We start from the raw sequence: 12,521 nt of genomic DNA on the forward strand, positions 1-12,521 counted from the left end.
AAATAATATTAGAAATTGTGGAAGGAAGATGAGAAGTTGTTGAAAGAGGAGGGGTACTCTCAAAAGGTACACATTAGCTTTTTGGCTAATGTGGATGAAATATGATGAAGTGGCAAAATATGATGAGGTGGCAAAATATGATGAGATGACATCGGGAGTCTGTTTTAAATATATATAATAGATAATAGATAATAGATAGATAATTTATAAATTTATTATAAAATAATATAATTTATAAATTTCTAATAAAATAATATTAGAAATTGTGGAAGGAATATGAGAAATTGTTGAAAGAGGAGGGGTACTCTCAAGAGGTACACATTAGCTTTTTGGCTGATGTGGATGAAATATGATGAAGTGGCAAAATATGATGAGGTGGCAAAATATGATAAGATGACATCGGGAGTCTGTTTTAAATATATATAATAGATAATAGATAATAGATAGATAATTTATAAATTTATTATAAAATAATATAATTTATAAATTTCTAATAAAATAATATTAGAAATTGTGGAAGGAATATGAGAAGTTGTTGAAAGAGGAGGGATACTCTCAAGAGGTACACATTAGCTTTTTTGGCTGATGTGGATGAAATATGATGAAGTGGCAAAATATGATGAGGTGGCAAAATATGATGAGATGACACGGGAGTCTGTTTTAAATAGATATAATAGATATGAGATATGTATTCATTAGCATGGAATTTGAAAATTTTGAAAAATTTGCTAGCGAATTTTGACAATGGTTACAAACTCGTATACTAAATACAAAAGAAATTTAAAATATATAATAATTGTCTAGCGATAGCACAACTGTTTATGTTTAGGAATTACTTTTTTGTTTCTTGTTTACTTTTTCTTTTTCTTAGATTAGATATATGTCCTTTAGTTTAAAAAATACTAAATGAAATATTTTTTTGTTCAATATAAAAGGAGAAGAAAGAAACAAAAGAGAGACTAGTGAGTTAAGTAGTACTCTCAATTTGAAAAATTTTGTAGCGAAAAATCAAATTAATAATTTATTTAATTTTAAAATTTGTATAAAATGATTGATACATCATTAAAAAACATCTATGTTGTATAACTTAAGTCCAAACAAGCAAACCCAAACACTCTTTTTAGCTAAATAAAATATTTTGTAAAAATATTTTCTACTTTTATTTTTAAAAATTTGTATTTAATTTCCTTACTATCAAATAGATAAGAGATTCTTATAGTGCTGCAAATTATATGTGATTGATTTAAAATATTAATATAATTATACCAGATTAATCATTTGATGTCTTTGCATTTTAATTTTACTTAAAGAAAAAAGTAGGTAGTAGACTCTCTTAAAGTAAATAATTATCTATATTTATAGAGACAAAGAAATTATCAAAAAATTATTTTTATTATTTTTAAAAATAATTTATATTTCATTTTATCTCCATAACATTGATTCACTTCCAGAACCTTTTATCAAGATAAACTGAATGTACATTTTAGAAAGACAAAAAAATCAAACACATTTTTTTTAGCTTGACTCAGATCGTCCAAATAAAAATTGGATTGGGCCGGACTGGCCCGGTTCAGTTTAAAAACCCGAAACAAATTGGGCCGACCCGTTTTCTATCAAAAAAACGGCCCAATTTTGTTTCTCTTCTGTGAAGTCTTGGCATTCAAAAAATCTGCGCCGTTCAGCCTCCAACCCGCGAGCACCACCCTTGTTTTGGTTACATTCTTCATCTTCGTCACAACAAGTATCTTAAAATCAATTTCATAATTCAAAATCCAATTTTATTTATCTTCAATTTGAAAGAGTTATTATTATTAGATGGCAAAGGAATTGTTGAGTCTTGAAAATGGCACAACATGTTCATCTTGGAACTACTCTTCCACGAGACTCGCTGCTGGTTCCGTTGATGGCACATTTTCAATCTTCGATTTCCATGACCCTCCTTCTTCTTCCTCTCTGACCTCTACTTTCAAGTCTAAGGTCAATTTCATATTCAATTGCATTTGCATTATATATAAATATATATAGTTTTTTATATATAAAATTGTATTGGTTATACACGCATTGTTGTTGATAGTTAATATTTGATTGCGGATAAGTCTTTATTTTTCACTCTAAGGCATGTTTGGATAAATAGCTTAAATTAAGTGCTTATAACATAAGACTCAGTATGTAGTGATGTGCTTGAGAAGGAGATTCAGGGTTAAAACCTTAGCTACTAACATGACCTACTAATACTAAAAACTAAAACTAACATTTGTCTATAAAAAGTGTTTATAGCATAAGCACTTAACTAAGTGTTTATGTCTAAGCTATTTCTATAACAAAAGATAGAATAGAATCAAACTGTTGTAATATAAACTATAAGTTGTTTTAATAAGCTATCAAAGATATGTTTTAATAAAGATGTCATAAGTTGTTTCTATAAAATCTGTCAAGGCACTGGTTGGATAAGTAGTTTAATTAAGTACTTATAGCATAAGTTCTAATCATATAAGCATTTATGCATAAGCTATTTCTGTAACAAAAGATAAAATGTAGTCAAACAATTTTCATGTAAGTTATTAGTTGTTTTAAAAAGCCATTCTAAAGAGAGAGAGAGAGCTTATACAAGTTAGTTGAAAATTACTTACGGACATTTTATAAGTTATTTTCGTAAATTCTTACAAAAAGTATTACAAATACTTAAATTAGTAGATATGATCAAATAATAAGTCAATCTAAACAGACCCCAAATAGTTTCACAATAGCTAATGCCAATAGATTAATTCAAATAAGCCAATTTAAACACACACTAAGTTTCTCAGCTGATGTGCTTCTCCCGGTGATTTTACAATTTTTTTTTTCTCCCTTGAAACTGTGAAGGTTCATGAAGGAAACATTGTGAAGATAGTTTGGGTTCCGCCGGAGTATGGTGATGCAGTTGCATGTATTTCTGCTGATGGAATTGTTTCATTATTAGAAGAGATTGTCGAAGGTATCATTCTTCATTTTCTTGTCTTGTTTAACATTTTCTTCATTAACATTTCAGTTTCACATCTTTTTATAGGTTTTATTATTCAGTCAGTGCTGAAAGCCTATATTTTTTTTTTCTCTCTGTACATTTAAAAATTGTTTATGTAGACTCACAGCCTCTTCAGTGGAAAATTTGCAAAACCTTTAGAAGCAATGCTAGCAAAGTTCTTGATGTTCAATTTGGAATCTCTTCTACTCGTTTGAAAATGGTTAGTTTTAGATGTTTTTGTAAGGAAAACTGAATATTAAGTGGCCATTAGTAATAACAGCTCTTTGATTCATTAACCAACTAGTTGGGGTCAAGTGATTAATGAATTTTAGCTAAGGTCAAGTCGATTAGGAGTATCCGGTTTCGAACCTTGGCTGAAACAATTTGTCAGACTTTACTTAGCTCCTAGCAAACAAACTTCAAATTACCAAAGCCATTTTTCCCCTGAGAACCGAAAGGTTAAGACAAAAACAATATTTGATTAATCGTAACATTTTTCATCTATTTCCTTGACTCCATTCTGTGTACATGTTTTTCACTTGAAATCCTGTAATAAGAATGCTAAAAAGTATATACTATTGATGATTTACACTTATTTGCTAGCAAAGTTCTTGATGTTCAATTTGGAATCTCTTCTACTCGTTTGAAAATGGTTAGTTTTAGATGTTTTTGTAAGGAAAACTGAATATTAAGTGGCCATTAGTAATAACAGCTCTTTGATTCATTAACCAACTAGTTGGGATCAAGTGATTAATGAATTTTAGCTAAGGTCAAGTCGATTAGGAGTATCCGGTTTCGAACCTTGGCTGAAACAATTTGTCAGACTTTACTTAGCTCCTAGCAAACAAACTTCAAATTACCAAAGCCATTTTTCCCCTGAGAACCGAAAGGTTAAGACAAAAACAATATTTGATTAATCGTAACATTTTTCATCTATTTCCTTGACTCCATTCTGTGTACATGTTTTTCACTTGAAATCCTGTAATAAGAATGCTAAAAAGTATATACTATTGATGATTTACACTTATTTGCTAGCAAAGTTCTTGATGTTCAATTTGGAATCTCTTCTACTCGTTTGAAAATGGTTAGTTTTAGATGTTTTTGTAAGGAAAACTGAATATTAAGTGGCCATTAGTAATAACAGCTCTTTGATTCATTAACCAACTAGTTGGGGTCAAGTGATTAATGAATTTTAGCTAAGGTCAAGTCGATTAGGAGTATCCGGTTTCGAACCTTGGCTGAAACAATTTGTCAGACTTTACTTAGCTCCTAGCAAACAAACTTCAAATTACCAAAGCCATTTTTCCCCTGAGAACCGAAAGGTTAAGACAAAAACAATATTTGATTAATCGTAACATTTTTCATCTATTTCCTTGACTCCATTCTGTGTACATGTTTTTCACTTGAAATCCTGTAATAAGAATGCTAAAAAGTATATACTATTGATGATTTACACTTATTTGCTAGCAAAGTTCTTGATGTTCAATTTGGAATCTCTTCTACTCGTTTGAAAATGGTTAGTTTTAGATGTTTTTGTAAGGAAAACTGAATATTAAGTGGCCATTAGTAATAACAGCTCTTTGATTCATTAACCAACTAGTTGGGATCAAGTGATTAATGAATTTTAGCTAAGGTCAAGTCGATTAGGAGTATCCGATTTCGAACCTTGGCTGAAACAATTTGTCAGACTTTACTTAGCTCCTAGCAAACAAACTTCAAATTACCAAAGCCATTTTTCCCCTGAGAACCGAAAGGTTAAGACAAAAACAATATTTGATTAATCGTAACATTTTTCATCTATTTCCTTGACTCCATTCTGTGTACATGTTTTTCACTTGAAATCCTGTAATAAGAATGCTAAAAAGTATATACTATTGATGATTTACACTTATTTGCTAGCAAAGTTCTTGATGTTCAATTTGGAATCTCTTCTACTCGTTTGAAAATGGTTAGTTTTAGATGTTTTTGTAAGGAAAACTGAATATTAAGTGGCCATTAGTAATAACAGCTCTTTGATTCATTAACCAACTAGTTGGGATCAAGTGATTAATGAATTTTAGCTAAGGTCAAGTCGATTAGGAGTATCCGATTTCGAACCTTGGCTGAAACAATTTGTCAGACTTTACTTAGCTCCTAGCAAACAAACTTCAAATTACCAAAGCCATTTTTCCCCTGAGAACCGAAAGGTTAAGACAAAAACAATATTTGATTAATCGTAACATTTTTCATCTATTTCCTTGACTCCATTCTGTGTACATGTTTTTCACTTGAAATCCTGTAATAAGAATGCTAAAAAGTATATACTATTGATGATTTACACTTATTTGCATTTTTATGAAACACCAAAGGTTGCTGCATATTCAGATGGTCATGTGAGAATTTTTGAGCTCTTGGATCCTTTGGAACTAAGAAGTTGGCAGCTTCAGGTGAAACTAGCTTTTTCTACCTTCTCTGAGTCATGAAATGTGACACTTAATATTCTTCTTACAATAAACCAACACTTTTTATTTTATTTTTATTTTTATTCTGTTCTTTCTTTGTAGGCTGAATTTCAAAATGTTATTGAATCAGTGTCTTCATTTGGAAAGGCTGTGTGCCTCTCTGCGTCCATATCTTTGAATCCGCAAAAGGGTCAGGAATCCAGCTTCATTGTAGGTTTCAATTCAAATACACCAGAGCTTAATTCTTCCAAGGTAACTCCAGTCCAAATTTTTGTGTCTGTTATTTCATTTTGATTTGAGCTGCATTATTTAAACTTCCATGGTATGGTTATTGTACCTTTTTATTTGTGCAGGTATGGGAGTTTGACCAGGCTCATCAGAGATGGCTTCCCGTTGCAGAATTAGCACTGCCCGAAGACAAGGGTGATCAAGTTTACGCCGTCGCTTGGGCGCCAAATATTGGCAGGTAAATTTTGCATAATTTAAGAAACACATTTCAATCACATTTATTTGTTTTGCTTCCTTAAATAGCGTTTATGCCAGCAACAAAATGCTGGACTGCTGTATCCGCATGATTTCATGCCAGTCAATTAACACAAGGAAGTATGCAGTTATGCACTGCATAGGTTGTTATTAGCGCTAGCACTATTTTCTTATGTAGTCAAAGAAATGTGTTAGAACAGCAACTTCATTTCAAAAGATAATAGATACAAATAATGCAAACAAAGAAACCTATGAGATTTGATTACAAAGTTCGATCAATTGTGCTTACTTTTCCAACTAAAGAGCGGTTGCAGTTCCTTTCTATTAATTTCAAGCTTAGGATTGACAGTATACAACTTATGTTTAAATATTACACACCAGTATACAAGATTACCCATCAACCATACTGCAGAGAGCTTCGCCCCCGCTCTCACCCTCTAGTTGCAGCTCAACTAACGTTTGGGTCAAACGCATAGGGCTACCTACCCACTTATCACTAATTATAAATCATAATCAACAAGATGTGATTTGTTATTTACTAGTATGAATTTCTTGTAGACCGTATGAGATCATCGCCGTCGCAACTCACAAAGGACTTTCAATATGGCACCTAGGATTGAATCCTGATCATAATGGGAGACTTCCAGTAGAAAGAGTTGCACTGTTGTCTGGTCATCAAGGAATGGTATAATTCTGAGTCTATATTTTAGTTCATGTCTACTTTTCATGTTCTCTTCTTCCAAACATCATGCAGATGCTTGAATTAAGTTATTTTAAATGTTGTTTAGGTATGGCAAATGGAGTGGGATATGAGTGGAATGACATTGGCTACTACAGGTAACGATGGAATGGTTCGATTATGGCAGTCAAATCTCAACGGCGTTTGGCATCAGCAAGCTGCGTTCGAACCTACTTCTTAGCAACCGTCGTATGTTGAAGATAAACCTCAAATATTTTGAGTGATAAATCTGCCTCTTTCAATTTGTTGTAAGTAGTATAGTAAGCTAGCATGGATTTTCCCCACACCACCAGGATTAATTATTGAATAGAACAAGACTTGTATTATGTTGTAGGTTAGATGGACAACATTCTCATGTTACATCAAAGATATTCATGAAGATAACTTTTCAATGGTTGTGATTATCAAGAATTACAATTGCAACCGCTTGCCGTTCACACAAATCTTACTTTCGCTTTTCTGATGATGTTAAGTCTCATTGAGCTCACTTGACCGAACAACTTTTGTCTAGGTCTCTGCAGTTTGTGAGCATTAAAATTGACTTTTGTCTAGAGCACTGAGTTTGTTATTTAGAATTTAAAAACTAATTAACAACCAAAAGGCATTCAAACAAACCATAATTTTTTTTTCTTTTCTACAAAACTAGATAAGAAAAATTCGTTCATTTTCTAGTAAACCTAGTTTACTACTTTACTGTCGATTCAAAAAAAAAATGCTGCTACTTTCCTATTGAAAATCATCAATCCATTTCAGTTGAAGTTTCTCTTCTGCCTTTTTGGGTCTTTATTATTTATTAAATTAAATACATGTGAAATCACGATAGAGACCTCCTTTTGAAGTTTCTTGTCGTGCTCCTCCTGATTTTCAAATAACCCCTTTTAAAAAAAATCATCAATCTATATCTTTTTGAAAATTATATATCGATCTTCCCTACTTTTAAGATTAAAGGGAGGTTGCCAATTGCAAATGCAAATTCACAAAAGAGACCTCCATTTGCAATGACAACTTCATGTTAATTTTTTTTTTGTTTTATTTAAAAAGATTTTTTTTGTTTTATTGAAAAAAATCTAAAGACATTGCCCCTTTAGAAGGCAACTTTAAAAGATCAACTCTTCTAAAGTGAGTCATTGATTAATAAATCAATAGCTAACACTAAATGCACATGTACAATCAATCAAAATTAGTTATAATTTCAACCCTTAATTTACTAACTTTAGTAAGTATCTATTTTAGATGAGTCAAATTTAACTTTAAATTATTACTATTTTTTTTTACTTTCTTTTATTAACAATAAAAGTAAAAATTATTATAATTCATTAAAATTGATAAAAATACAAGAAAAAAGAAAAAATATTACAATGGTAGAGATAAAATAAATCTCGAAGGTAATAGACAACCTCATGCACAAATATATACTGCGCTTCATGATCAAATATTATAGGATATTAGGACATTTGCACTCCAAAACACATGCCAATCCTGTAGGAATTGGGACAGTGAGGAAAGAAGCTAGATGGTCATTGTCACAGAATATGTGTCGCTTTGATGAGTTCTTTAATAGCTTTCTCCTTGGCACAAAATGGATCTAACTTTGTTCATAAACTACAATCAGAAATTAGGTCAAAAGTCGAAATGATTGATTTTCACCTCGCGTCACTGCATTTCATCTTTTTTCCCCCTCTGTTAAGGGCATTGTTGCTCAAACTTCTTGGACAGAACATCATTGGAGGATCTTGGGATGCACAGGCAGTCACCAGTTAAGAATGGAATCCAACAAAGTGGCCAGCAGGCAGATAGAGTCTGCTTTAGTGATTTTCTGTCCAAAACCGTTAAGTTAAAATAGCATCAAAGCTCTAAATAAGGCAAAAAATGGCACCATAATTCCTAAGTAAAGAAATAATGACAAATTACATTTCAAAAGATCAAAATAAGGCCATTTTTTCACAGATTTTGATGGGAAATCATCAGAGGTCCTACGTTGTTGTCGTTTACAAAAAATCAAGAACCTTTTTATCTAAATAAAAAGATAAAGGACTGGTTTGAAACTTTAAAATAAGTTAGAAGACCCTTAGTGCAGTTGTGCCTACTAAATATTTTGAACTCTAAAGTAAGAACCAAATAGTACCTTTCACTGGTAAAAAAGATTTGCATATGTTGCACGGTACACTAGTACTTTGCCATTGAAGGTCCATTGCTATAAGGTGATATCCATATAGGCGCAACTGGCTGAATAGCCAGGCAGTACGTTTACATCATTTACATTGTTGCTTTTCTGCAATTGACAAACAGATAATTAGAAATATAAGCCAATATAAAATAATAAGAAATATAAAAAAGAAATGGCGATCTGATAGTATATCGAACCCCAAGTCATATGTTCACTAACTGACGTCTCCAGACCTCCTTCGCAGGATGCCAACTCTTTCGGAAAACATTCATCATTTTAACAAATGGAAGACTTTAACAGCTCATATATAGATGATAAAAAATTATGTTTTCCCTTTGTGTTCAATCTGTGCTGCATTCTTCACACATTTGTCTAGAGCTGGGAAAGACAATTTTCTCTCATTGAACAATTTTCTCTCACCATGCAAGGCTTATAGCATGTAGCCTTCACATCAAATAAATCAGTCATCGGATCCTATCAAGAAATGCATAGTATCATTACAAAAGACAAATCGAATACAAAGGATTGCCTTCTAATTTAAATATGCAACTGATGAAGTCCAGAGTTTCCCTATCAAAATAATTCATTTCAAAAAATGTGTTGCAAGTCTACAGTTACATTACATATGCAGCCAAACATTGTGTACAGAAATGGACCATTCATTTGACATCAACTATAACTGGAATAAATTTATGTGCCCCTAGATGTTTGTTAACAACATTTAGTATGTATGGAAAATCTCAGTAAGGTATTTAGTATTCCAACTTCATTCAAAGCATAACATCCTTTAATCAAAAGATGCTTGGAAAATCTTGTGCACTATTTATTCCAACTTCATACAAACAATCAGTAAGTGTAGTTAACTGTATACTCAAAATAACAAATTCCTCTGCTAAGAATGTGCCGAAGCAAGGCAATTGTTGTAAATCAGCTCATTTCTGCAAAATGCATCTAGGTAATTGAGAACATTGGGAGGTGGACCACTGTCACGAATCTGATTGACAAGCTGATATGCATACAAGGTTTTCCCTGAATTCAACAAACCATCAAGAAGAACAGCATAAGTTGTAATATCAGGAACCAAATTTTTCAAATGCATTTTTTTGAAAAGATTCATGGCTTCTTCTATCCTTCTACACGTGCAATATCCTCTAATCATGATGGTATAACACCACACATCAGGTTCCAAACCCCGTTTGATCATTTGGTTAAATAACAAAACTGCCTCATCAAGATGTTGGCTTTTGCATAAAGCATCTAACAAGATACTGTAAGTGATAATATCCGGGGGAGGACCATTTTCATGCATGTCGTGAAGAAGCTTCCATGCATTCGAGATTCTCCCAGATCTGCACAAGCCATCAATAAGACAAGTGTAAGTTACAATATGAGGAACCAAATTCTTAAGATGCTGCATTTCTTTCAATAGATTCATGGCCTCACCCATCCTTCGATTCTTGCAACACCCATTAATCAAAATGGAATAACTCCAAACATCGGGTTCCAAACCCCTTTCAGCAAGTCGATTAAACAACAAAATCGCCTGATCAAGACACTGTCTTTTACACAAAGCATCTAACAAGATACAATAAGTAACATTATCAGGCATCACCCCACTACCATGCATTGTCCTAACAATCTCCCAAGCACGCGAAACTGCACCACATTTGCAAAAGTAATCAATCAGAGAATTGTAAGTAAAAATGCTTGGAACCAAACCCTTGCGATGCATTCCATTATAAACTTTCATAGCATCATCCAATCTGTTAACCTTACAATATCCACAAATCAATATGTTATAAGTCCAATCATCCGGCACACAACCCCACTTACCAACCGAATCAAAAACCTCCCTTGCCTCATCCACATTACCATTCAAACAGTACCCACTCATCAAAGCACTACAAGTAACAACATTAGGTTCAAAACCTCTCTTAACCATTTCATCAAACACCTCGCGAGCTTCAATTAACAAACCCTTTTTACACAACCTATCAATCAAAACAGTAAAAACATAAACACTTACATACAAACCCTCCTTAATCATCTCATCCAAAAATCCAAAAGCTTCACCCACCCTCCCCAAACCACACAATCCACGTATCAAAGACCCATAAGTAAACTCATTAGGTAAAACACCATAACCCACCATTTCATTAAACAAATCACAACCCTCGTTAACAAACCCATTTCTACACAAATAATCAATAACAGTACTATACATAACAACATTAACCTTAACGTTAAACAAACAACTTTTTTCATTCATCATTCTCAACATATGAATAGCTGCATTAATTCTCCCATCTTCACACAAGCCATTAATCAAAATCCCATAACTAACCTCATTCAATAAAAACCCTTTAGAAACAAGTTCATCACGAAACTCCAACGCCTTCAAAACATTCCCACTAACACACAAACCTTTTAAAAACGAATTCAATGTAACAATATCTAATTCAAAACCGCGTTTGATGATTTTGCCCAAAACGGAAAAAGCAAAAGCGAGATGACGCACGTGACAGAAGCACGTGATTAGGATTGTGAGAGTGATGAGACAAGGGGTGATGATACGGTTGAATTCGATTTGGTTGTAAAGTGAAATGGCGGTTATGTGCTTGTTAGAGTTTGTTAGGGTGGTTAGGAGATTGTTGAAGTGGGCGACGCGCGGGGTGAAGCGCGGGGTGGAGCGCGTGTGGAGGAAGCGGGTAAATGAAGGGGTTGTGGCGGTGGGAATTTGAGGAAGGGAATGGAGTTTGTTGAAGTTCAAAGTGTGACGTAAAATTCTCTTCTTCATGTTTTGGTGGCTTCAGACTTCACTAGTTCGCTCTACGGCTTTGTGTACTCAGTATCAGTTACTGATAAAATATCCGGTTACGAGGCCCAAGTCTAGTTAATAACCAGAACCATATTTAATATCTGGAATAGGTCAATATCCAAACCATAAACACCCCTAACTTTTGTTTGATTTTCTGGTTTTTATGCATACAATGTTTTCTTTTTTCTTGGTCAATTTTTTTCATAAGATAAACGGTTATTTGGTTAGTAAATGTTTCATTGGGTTTCATTCTAGTTCATCAGATTTAGGCATTTATCTTAAAGTGAAAATTTGTTAAAGTGATTAAATTAATGGTTGATACTTGATATTATAGCCACTCATGATTGATATATATGTATGTATAATATATATCATCAATATATTTATTTACGGTTGATATTATTCACTTTATTACTTAGATTAGAAAACTTAGTTTATTATATATACATCAGAACTTCAAAATATTATTAATCTTCTATAATTTGGATTTTTTTAATGTAACTAAAGTGTAAATTGAAAAAATAAAAAGTTATTATTTTAGCAAAGGATTTAAACGACATTTTGAAATTGATGGAAGAAGATAATGTAAGAAACGTAACGTAAATTAGTTTAATACTAAAGTCTAATAAGATTGAAGTATGTGGTGATTAATTTTTAAAAACAGTTACAAAATAGATTTATATAACAAGATGAAATGTTGTAATTGAGTGATAGTGTAAAATTGTTTTACATTTGTCTATGTATGTCAATTCAATTCTTTAAAAAATTCATGATTTATTATGATGCAGGTATAATAATTACTTCAAATTTGTTAATCAATGGTTGATATATATGTTTTACTCTCTAAAATGACTTGTTTACTTTAGAGGAAG

At 32.3% G+C, this 12,521-nt stretch overlaps 2 protein-coding genes across 4 annotated transcripts; one reads left to right on the forward strand and one right to left on the reverse strand.

Annotated features, from left to right (window-relative positions):
* The first annotated feature begins 1,623 nt into the window (after nucleotides 1–1,623).
* LOC101511024 (protein SEH1) lies at nucleotides 1,624–7,099 on the forward strand. Its single transcript, XM_073364717.1, has 9 exons — nucleotides 1,624–1,713; nucleotides 1,816–1,977; nucleotides 2,863–2,974; nucleotides 3,121–3,221; nucleotides 5,350–5,427; nucleotides 5,545–5,694; nucleotides 5,796–5,908; nucleotides 6,484–6,610; nucleotides 6,714–7,099. Exons 2-9 carry the CDS (start codon nucleotides 1,816–1,818, stop codon nucleotides 6,843–6,845), a joined length of 975 nt encoding a protein of 324 aa, XP_073220818.1. The 5' UTR covers nucleotides 1,624–1,713; the 3' UTR covers nucleotides 6,846–7,099.
* Nucleotides 7,100–7,961: 862 nt separating this feature from the next.
* Nucleotides 7,962–11,763, reverse strand: LOC101511555 (uncharacterized). Of its 3 annotated transcripts, none has more exons than XM_012712421.3 (4): nucleotides 9,703–11,763; nucleotides 9,029–9,305; nucleotides 8,790–8,936; nucleotides 7,962–8,480 (listed from the first exon to the last, which is right to left on the reverse strand). In XM_012712421.3, exon 1 carries the CDS (start codon nucleotides 11,626–11,628, stop codon nucleotides 9,724–9,726), a length of 1,905 nt encoding a protein of 634 aa, XP_012567875.1. In that variant the 5' UTR covers nucleotides 11,629–11,763; the 3' UTR covers nucleotides 7,962–8,480; nucleotides 8,790–8,936; nucleotides 9,029–9,305; nucleotides 9,703–9,723. The 3 variants fall into 3 exon arrangements, with proteins under 3 accessions (XP_012567875.1, XP_012567874.1, XP_012567873.1); XM_012712420.3 differs by having other exon boundaries at nucleotides 9,696–11,763; XM_012712419.3 differs by having other exon boundaries at nucleotides 9,029–11,762.
* Between the last annotated feature and the right edge of the window lie 758 nt (nucleotides 11,764–12,521).

Source organism: Cicer arietinum, unplaced genomic scaffold (assembly GCF_000331145.2).
Source record: "Cicer arietinum cultivar CDC Frontier isolate Library 1 unplaced genomic scaffold, Cicar.CDCFrontier_v2.0 Ca_scaffold_5081_v2.0, whole genome shotgun sequence".
Lineage (NCBI taxonomy): Eukaryota > Viridiplantae > Streptophyta > Magnoliopsida > Fabales > Fabaceae > Cicer > Cicer arietinum.